The 10,000-nt window shown below is 51.5% G+C and overlaps 1 protein-coding gene across 1 annotated transcript in view; it reads right to left on the bottom strand.

The window, feature by feature from the left end:
* The window catches only part of LOC307074691 (muscleblind-like protein 2a), a gene marked incomplete at its 5' end in the record, with an annotated part of 239,675 nt that extends 229,901 nt beyond the window's left edge, over window positions 1–9,774 (bottom strand). The window contains 2 exon segments of the mRNA XM_079734959.1: window positions 9,602–9,756; window positions 9,759–9,774. Coding sequence (XP_079591085.1) covers window positions 9,602–9,756; window positions 9,759–9,774 — 171 coding nt within the window.
* Window positions 9,775–10,000: the final 226 nt, after the last annotated feature.

Below are 10,000 nucleotides of genomic sequence, written 5' to 3'. Positions count from 1 at the left end.
AAGCCTTGCCACCATCGATAGACCCCTTCCCTCCCCCTCCCCTTCCCCTCCCCCTCTCTCCCCTCCCCTCTCTTCCCCTCTCTCCCCTCCCCTCTCTTCCCTTCCCTCCCTCCCCTCTCTCCCTCCCCCTCCCTCCCCCTGCCCTCTCTCCCCTCCCCTCTCTTCCCTTCCCTCCCTCCCCTCCCCTCTCTTCCCTTCCCTCCTCCCCTCTCTCCCCTCCCCTCTCTCCCCTCCCCCTCTCTTCCCCTCTCTCCCCTCCCCTTCCCTCCCCCTCCCCTCTCTCCCCTCCCCTCTCTACCCTTCCCTCCCTCTCCCCCTCTCTCCCCCCTCTTCTCCCCTCCCCTTCCCTCCCCTCTCTCCCCTCCCCTCTCTTCCCCTCCCTCCCTCCCCTCTCTCCCCTCTCCTCTCTTCCCCTCTCTCCCTCCCCCTCCCTCCCCCTCCCCTCTCTCCCCTCCCCTCCCTCCCTCCCCTCTCTTCCCTTCCCTCCCTCCCCCTCTCATCCCCTCCAACATTAGTGTCCAAGTCATTGTGCCCTGGGCGAGGGGGTGTGTGTGGGGGAGGGAGGTGGAAGTCGGGGGGGGGGGGGGTGTTGGAGCTCGCCACGGTGGTTGCATGTGCATTCTGCCTCTCCCTAGTGTGTTTGTTCAGCCCAGGGAGTGGCCTCGTCGGGGGGGGGGGATTACGCAGAGGAATGCGGCCTAGCCCATATCTCTCTTTAAAAACAAAGGGGAGGGAGGGTGAGGAGATAGGGGGGACGGCAGGGGATGGCAAATGCAAAGTTCATGTTCGCAAAAGCATCAGGGAGGCGACCTTTAAGACGCGGACACAGTGAAGGGGCAGAAGGAGCCACTTCCTCTCCTTCTGGTTGGGGGGGGGGGGCTCGCTGACATGGGGGTGAACTCTCCCTGGGACCAGCCCCGACCCACGCCTCACCCCTGGTACTGCCAATGCCAAACGTTAGAGGGTAATTCCCTGGGAATCGTTGCTTCCCCCATCCCCCCCCCCCGACCCATGTGAGGATATTCCCATGATAAAAGCCTGCACTGTTTCCCCCCTCCCTCCACTGGCGTCTCCATTTCCTAATAGCACCCTCCCCCCTCCCCCCCCCGTCTAAAGGGACACACTCAACAGACCTGTATACTCTTAACTCGCCACCTAGAAAAAATATAAAATCCGGATTAAGATGTTCTTTCTAAGCAGGCTGCAAACCAGGGCACAGAAGGCCCTTGAGGGGGAAGGACAGAGCAAGGGTAAGGAGGGAGTGAGGGAGGGAGGGAGCAAGAGAAAGGGGAGGGAGGAGGGAGGGAGGGAGGGAGAGAGGGAGGTAGGGGGGATGGAAAGAGGCAGGGGTGGTGTGGGACACCTGGATCTATGCGCAAGGAGGAGGGGAGAAAGAGAAAAGTGTCTGCAGCTGTTTACCCAAGCCATCTCACTTTAGCTGTCGGACGAGTGCGGGCCAAGTGGAATCGAACAGGGCCCTGGGAGCGCTCAGACCCCTGCCCACCCCCTCTCCTGTCCCCAGAAAGCACAGTCAGCCGTGGGACCCGCCCCGGTCAGTTCTCAGTCAGGTGTGGACCGAACCCAGGAGGACCGGAGGACAAACAGATCAGCTGTTCTTAGCCGCTAGGATCTCCGGCACGGCAGCATCGCTGGCTGTTGGCAAGGCGAGAGGGTCATTCGTCTTGCTTACCCCCTGGGTCACATGAGAACACAGCAACGCTTGCTCTTTGACGTTTAACCGCTTAGAACTACACTTTATTGCGAACTGGAACTTTCCGCGCGTCGTGCGTCTATTTTCACCCTCACCCTTACAGGTTAGCTCAGGTTGAAAAGGCAAAAACGAAACGACCTGCAATGTTTCATCAAAAACGTTACGTTTATTTGAGATCAGAGTCTTGATTTGATGATACAACCGTCCTGGTTTGGTGTGAAATCCCTGCAAGCGGAGAAGACTGCCAGCCGCTTTGACGAGAGAGAGAGGCCCCTTCCAGCGGCGATGTCTATCCATCAGTACTTGTGCATCCGGTGAGTGCGTGTGTCGGTGCATCAAGGTTGCGTCAAGTAAATCGAGATCACACGTGTGGAATGGCAAGCAGGTGAGCTGAGGTATCCAAACTCCCCCCACAAACTTGGGAATTCAGACAGACTCCCTTCACACGGCAGAGAGATAAGTACTGATCAACAGCCATGTTGAGAGAGATAAGGAGGAGGAGGACGAGGGAGAAGAGGATGAAGAGGAAGATGAGGAGGAGGAGGAGTAATAAACTACAACAAATGGACCACTGTCGGATGCATCGGTGCTGTGACTTCGTCACATGACTCGGCTGATCTCATTTATTTATTTTAAACATTTCCTCGGTTGCCCTCCCTGGTGGCACAGCCCTATTCATAGACTCTTATTTACCTAGCGGCAATCTGCCATCTTGGATCTAGATGCTATGGCGGCCACAAACAACAAAGTGCAATGGATAGTTCCTCAATACCGTCAAAATGTTTTGGCCGCAGTAGTCACTTAGACCGATATGATGGGAAACTATGATCCAGATTGAACAATTCTGAAGTTATCCTTCAAGAGAACCCAATGACACCATTCTTAAAACGACTTTCGTTCACAGACATGTCAGTTCCGCGCATCAGTGCAACACAGCAAACCAGGCTCTCAGGCCGAAAAGGCACCAAAGCAGCACGCACACGCACACACACACACACGCACACACACACACACACACACACACACACACACACACACACACACACACACCTCCGCTCTGATGCCACCAGTGCGAGACATCTGGGGCAAAAAAACGTTTTCCCATGAAGCTCAGAAAAGCTCCAGAAAAGCCTGACATCATTTCTAAGTGGCACGCCTTACGACTGAGGCTGGAGAAGAAGACGCCAAACAAGCTTTCTAGCGACAGGAGCCCTTCCTCATCGTCGAGTGGCTAATGCAAACAGCGTCTGCTGAAAGAAAAACAAAAAGAAGAGTCCAAATGTTTCAGGCAGCGCTCAGGCTTTCTGTCGTCTTTCCTCTCTATGGGTCGTCTCCTTTCAACAAGAAGGCTGTAGATCTGATCCAGCACTAGCCCCTACTACCACATGACCTTCCCCCCCAGCCGGGGCCCCTATCCTGGGGGGCCTACGCAGCCCGCTCCCCTGGCTTTACCACAGGCCCTGTGGTCTGGTGACTACCCTCTGTATTGGAGAGGGGAGAAAAGTTTTCACTTCATGGAGGATTTCCAGTGGGGGGGGGGGGGGAGTGCATGCAGAAGCAGAAGGGGGATATTTATAATGCTTGATGATCTTGCCGGAGCTAGATGATACTGCTATCCAGTGTCACGTCATGGTTTTGGGCACAAAAGCGGATGTTGATGAGGGTATTTCCGTGTCGGGCGTTAACAATTCACTTCGCAAAAGGAAACCGTTGGGAGTGAGAAGAAAACCAGGAAGATATAAATATTAATGGTTGATTTCCCTCAGGAAGAAAACGTCTTATAAGGTCAAGAAATTGGAACAGTGTGTTTAATTTAAGCCTGGGCAACAACATTTAAGGCTAATTACAACATTACGACGAGTAGAATTCAGGCCACAATCTACTCTAATTGTAGATTAGATGAATATAAAAACCGGAGGGGGGGAAACACGATGATAAAAACAAGATTAACGAGCAGCACTTATAAATAGCAACAGTAAGGGACCACTAGGGAAAATGTTTGTCTAAGTTGTAGGTTGGGTTGCAGCAAAATGGCCGTTAATTAAAGGATCAGAGAAGCTGGCTCTGGTGTGAAATCATCTAAGTCCACGACTCATTTATTATTACTATCACCGGGCTACACAGCACAACGCAGCACTTTTCCCCATGGAGGGAAACCATACATTATCCCCTTTCCTCCACCTTACCAGATTACCCATGTCAAATACTCCCATTACAAGATCAACTATTTTCCATGAGTGATTGCGCCAAAACGTCTCATTTATCTAATGCACTCGCTCTAGGGAGAGAGTGAGAGAGAGTGAGTGAGGAAGTCTTATTCATTCTTAATTGAGTGCCTGTTCACTGAACATACTTTTTCAGTTTGTTAATGTATTGTATTTTTCACTGCTGAAGCAACTTGTTTTTGTTTCTTATTGAACTTTTGACATGCTCTGGCATTGTAAAATTAGGTTTTCCACGCCAATGAAGTAATTTCAGGCCCGAAATGTTGTGGAGTTTACCAAATAGTAATAGTAATTATAATAATAAAAGCACGATTCATACATAAATTGTATTTCCGAGTGCTTCATAAAAAGTATTAACACACTTATGGCCTGTTAAGCCTTTTAAGACTTTACCTGTGATTAAGGGCTGTAGAAATTAAATTGAATTAGATTGATTCTTTTTAAATACCCAATTAAAAAACGAAAACAAACGACAAAGTAAGAAGAAGCATCGTGTGTAACCACGCAGTCATTGGTTAATATCGTCCCCCACTCTCAAACGGATACAGCACTCGTAGCCCGGCTCAGTGCGTCTCTGTGTTGGGCAGAACTGAGTCCTGATCAGTGTCTCTGTGTTGGGCAGGACCGAGGTCTGCTCAGTGTCTCTGGGCCCACAGCTTGGGGAGCAGCAGGGTACTGCGATGCTGACCTGCTCTACTAACCAGCCCCTCTCAGCGCGGGGCAGGCAGCACCTCCACCACATTTAGAAAGCCGGCGTTAATTATAGCCCTGCTGCATAGGGAGAGCGAGGGAGGGAGACAGTGGGAGAGAGAGAGAGAGAGAGAGAGAGGGAGAGAGAGAGAGAGAGAGAGACAGTGGGAGAGAGAGAGAGAGAGAGAGAGCGAGAGAGAGAGAGAGAGGAGAGGGAGAGAGAGAGAGAGAGAGAGAGGAGAGGGAGAGGGAGAGGGAGAGAGAGAGGGGGAGAGAGAGAGAGAGAGAGAGAGAGAGAGAGAGAGAGCTACACCGGGAGGGAGAGAGAAATTGGAAGACAGTGGGAGAGAGAGTGTTGGAGAGTGATTTAGAAAGAGAATGGGAGAGTTGGAAATAGAGTTTGAGAGAAAGGTAGAATTAGAGTGGGAGAGAAAGGTAGAAAGAGTGGGAGAGAGTTAGAAAGATAGGGAGAGAGAGGTAGCAAGAGAGTGGGAGAGAGATAAAAAGATAGTGGGAGAGAGATAAAAAGATAGTGGGAGAGAGAGGTAGAAACAGTGGGAGAGAAATGGGTAGGGAGTGGGAGAGAAAGAAATTGGGATGAAAGGGATTGGGAGAGATTGGGAGATAAAGAAAGGGAGAAAGGGAAAGAGAGGGGGAGAGAGACAGAGAGAGAAAGTGAGAGAGAGAGAGACAGAGAGAGAGAGAGAGAGAGAGCGAGAGAGAGAAATTGAGAATGACAGCATCAGACAGAGAGTGAAAGTGAGAGAGAGGGAGAGAGAGAGAGCAATAAAGAGAAAGTGGTGGGGTAGAAAGAGACAGAGAGAGAGAGATACGATAAAAAGCAAAGGGATATGAGTCTGGACTAGCCTTCTCCTTCTTAATCGCTCAGGTATGTCTCTGACGGTTCTACCCAGAGGGCCAACCGGCCGAGCAGGTGGGAATAAAACCGAAATGCGTTCGTTTTTTCCCCCAATTTCGCAAGTAGTGTGGGGAACATACTGTGTGTATACTCCCTGGCCTGGAATAATCCAACGCGACAGAGAGGGGGGTAGGTATTTGTTCAGTCTTTCGTCACCCCCCCCACCCCCTTGAGAGTGGGGCACAGAGTCGGTCTCCCCCCCCCCCCCCCCCAGATCTCTCTCATCAAACAGACCGGAGCTTTGGGGGGCGCCCCCTCAACTCCCAGACGTTGTCCCCCTGCACACACCCCGACCGCGGGCGGGCAGCACACCACTGGGGGGGGGGGGGGGGGGGGCGCGCGTGGCCCCTCGTTATCGCGGTGGGCAACGTAATAGAATCCGGAGTCGTTTGGGAGACACGCTTTAATCCGGAAGGTTAATGGGGGCACACAGCTAAGGTTGTCAAGGTGCAGGTAAAGGGAGTAGGGAGTACGGAAGTGGGGCGCCTTGCTCAAGGGAGGCGGGGTCCAAGGGTAGGTAGGGGTCACAGGGAGACACGGGGATGGAACCCGAGACCTCGTCGTATTACCAAGGACGAACCGATCCCGTTGAGAGCCGTCTCCGGCCGACGGCGTGATCGTGCGACGGTGAAAAGGGGCCTATTCCCCCTGGCGTCGAACGAAATAACAAATCAATCCCAATCGGAGTCAGCTGCTCTGCCCATTAAGCCGTCAGGGGTGGGGGGGATGGAAGGGGGAGGAGGGGGGTGACAAAGGCTGGCAGCCGGTCCGGCCTGTCACTCAATGGCCGAGGGGCTGGCGATAACTCAGCCGAGGCTTACAGCCACGTCCAGCCGCTAACGCCGCCGCCGCCACGCTAAGGCAGCTGAGCGCACCGTAAATACCGCTAGCTCTCTGCGGCGTTGGCCAGCCATGTTGACCTGTGGCCAGCGGTGACATGCAATAACATGGGAGGAGGTTGGAAGCGGATGGGGTCCCTCGACAACAAATAGGGCTTATGCTCAGCTGCCGAGGTGGACAAAGAGTCGGAGCGATACATGCAATAACGTGGGCGTTAGATAGCTTTATGACTCTGGGTCGTAATAAAAAGATAGTGTAGCTCGGGCGGTTTTCTGTGTTTGACGCTGTTTTCTATTAGCGTTGCCATATTGTCGATCGATATGTGTGACCGGTGTAATTTTATATTAAACGGGGAAAAGATTGCAGCCGTTTGGGTTGACAGAGTACAGGGCAGGTCTCAGCTAGTCTCTAGGTTATGGAAGGGCGGTTGGATCTATACAGGTGGGTAATTAGAACACGCAGGAGATCAAAGTACTGCTCTAACGGCTGTTAGTATAACGATGGCAAAGGTCACCATAGTGGAGTCCCACCCAGCAGAGTTGGCATGATACACAAACCTTGTAGTTTGTGTATCGCCAGTTGGATCGTAATTATAGCACTGAGGGGGAGGGGCGGTCATGTAGCCTTGTTAACTAGACGTGGGGAGTTTAAAATCAATCTATCATGAGGAAACCCAACAGGAAGATTGGGCTTTGATTACAGTCAAAAAATAAATTAGTGTAATTTGAACAAAACATAAAATTAAAATTTCACTGCAGATATTTGACTACCAATTAATACTCAATTACTACCCAATGATTACTCAGTTCTGTACACAAGTGTATTCCAACACAGCCAGAGTTTAACAGCTTCTTTATGTCCCTTAAACAGTGAGATCGCCCGTATGTAATGCAGTGGGAATGACCTCCAACTTGTCTCTCAGATGATCGATTGTTGTTATATAATGTTATATATATATATATGTTATATAACCATCTCTATTTCAACTATGAAATCCTGCTTGTCACTCTCGCCGGCCTGCTTTAACATCACCTCACCATCTTGGTCCCCTTTAAACAACAACCGAAAACAAAGTCTTCACGGTCGCGGTGCAATACTGCCCCACTTTCTCCTGGCGATTTATCACTGTCAACTGGGTGCCTGGCTTTATTTATATATTTTTTTAAGGAGCCTGGTACTGTTGTGTTTTTTTGTGCGCTATGTTTCCGTGGGCTGCGCGCAGGATGACCTTGTTATAATTGGATGGACTTTGACGAGACAATGGTCTCCGAGGTCTTCTTTAAAAAAGAAACAAATTCAACCCAGAGTGTGTGATAAGCAGGTAGCCAAATGTTAATTTTAATGGCAGCAACGGACACTTTTACTTTTATTCCGGGACGGAAATGGCTTATTGTTTGACAACCAACGTGCAATATTGCTCGCTTTTTATTGACTTATTTTATCGACTTTTATTGTTTTCCGTCTGTCGACTGACTTCGTGGGCTACTGTGTAACTGAATTTCCCCAAGGGGATGAGTAAACTATCTATCTATCTATCTATCTATCTATCTATCTATCTATCTATCTATCTATCTATCTATGTATCTATCTATCTATCTATCTTTCTATCTCTACAGACCTACGCTAGCTACGGTGATGAGCTACCTACGGCTACGTAGCCTACGGCAACGTCTATTGGATATGCAGCTGCACATAGGACAGGTGAAGAGATCCTTCTGACACACGCTGCAGAGTAGCACTGAAGCTGGCTGCTAGTTGTTAACTGCGAGACAGCTGATGGGAGATGGTGGGTGGGGGGGGGGGGGGGGCCAGGAATAGATTGTGTGGCAGAACCCGGGGGGGGGGGGGTGGGCTATCAGATGGTGGGGATGCGGTATCATGACAGACATGGCATGGTAATTCTAGAGAGCCATGCTAGCTGTATGTCCGTAGGGTCACATACACACGCGTGCTGCGCACACACACCCAAGAAGACACACACGCACACACACACACACACACAGACACACACAGATTGACGCTCATACAAACACACACACACAAACACACAGACTGACACACAAACAGACACGCACACATGCACATATATATATACATTTCAACAGACACATGCACTCACACACATGCACACACATTTACACACACACACAGACACACACACACACACAAGCACATTTCTACCATCATTCGGACATAAACGGACACACACACACAGACACACACGGTGACACCGAAACATGACAGCTCACCACTGGGAGCTTTGGCCTGAAAGGTCAGGTAGGTCCAGTGACCCAACACTCACACACCACACACACACACACACACACACACACACACACACACACCCATACAGACCCAGACACACACACACGCTAATTTGAGCGGATAACCTACACCCATTAGCGAAAAATGCAAGGCTGCAACCCCACATGCTATTCTGATTCTGCCAACATGCGTTATGCCATCTGGCCGCGGCAGGGTTAGCGTGCGCTACCAGGCGGCCCTATATGCACCGTCCAGCACCCCAACACAAACCGCGGCAGAAGGTAGGAGTATTAAAACCGCTAGCAGTAACCAATGGGCGTTCTCGACACGTACCCTGTGTGTCTGAACAGATAATTCGACAGTACGCTATAAGCGATTAAACATCGACTTATCATGCGCGCTAAGTGATCACGCACAAGTCTCCCTACGTTTATGGCATCAACGTGGTCACTAGCAGTCTCCTGCTCCTTACGCTTTGGGTTTCAAAGCTGACCCCCTCACAGACTCTTATTCCTATGTTTAGGGGTCAAAGCCGATCACACACACACTCCTACCCCTTGCAATCAGGGGGGCAAACCCCTCCACACACGAGTCCTATTCCTACGTTTTACAATTAGGGCATTTAGCAGACGCTTTTATCCAAAGCGACTTACATCGGTTAATATACACATTGACACACCGACGGCAGAGTCAACCATGCAAGGCGACGTCCAGCTCGTCAGGAGCAGTTAGGGTTAAGTGTCTTGCTCAGGGACACATCAACAATCAGCTAGGAGGAGCTGGGGATCGAACGAGCGACCTTTCGGTTACAAGGCAACTGCTCTACCTCCTGAGCTAAGCCGACCCGTTTGGGGGGTCGAAAGCCGACCACACCGCTGCCTCCTTCCCTTTAGGTCCAGGGGTTCGGAGCCGTCCGTACGCACGCGTCTTCCCAGCCGCGGCCGTCCTTACCTTGAGGGAGTCAAAGCAGGCGATGACCCTGCCGTTCTCCACCTGGCAGCTCTTGGACGGGTGGGCGAACTTGCACTCCTCGTCGCTGCGCGAACACGTGCCCCTCTGGAACTGCCGGCACACCTCCAGGGTCAGCCATTTGGTGTCGCGTATGACGCGATGTTGAGCGACATGGTGTGTGCGTGTGTGTGTGCCTCCGGGGCGGTGACGCAGGGCGGTCGTCGCTGTGTGCCTCTCAGGAAGCGGTGCGAAGCAGTGGGCGGGACAACGCCTAATTCTTCCTTTTCAAACAACGGCGAAAAAGGGGAAATGCTAAAACTCGCGGCGCGTCAGTGGCTTCGGAAAACACAGCGTGTGGCGGAACGGCGAGGGAGGCGGAGCTCGGCCTGGCGCGGGGGG

This window comes from Pollachius pollachius (assembly GCF_949987615.1).
Source record: "Pollachius pollachius genome assembly, chromosome: 4".
In the NCBI taxonomy this organism is placed as follows: Eukaryota; Metazoa; Chordata; class Actinopteri; order Gadiformes; family Gadidae; genus Pollachius; species Pollachius pollachius.
Note: the sequence above shows the minus strand (reverse complement) of the source record. Positions and strands in the feature narration are given on the sequence as shown.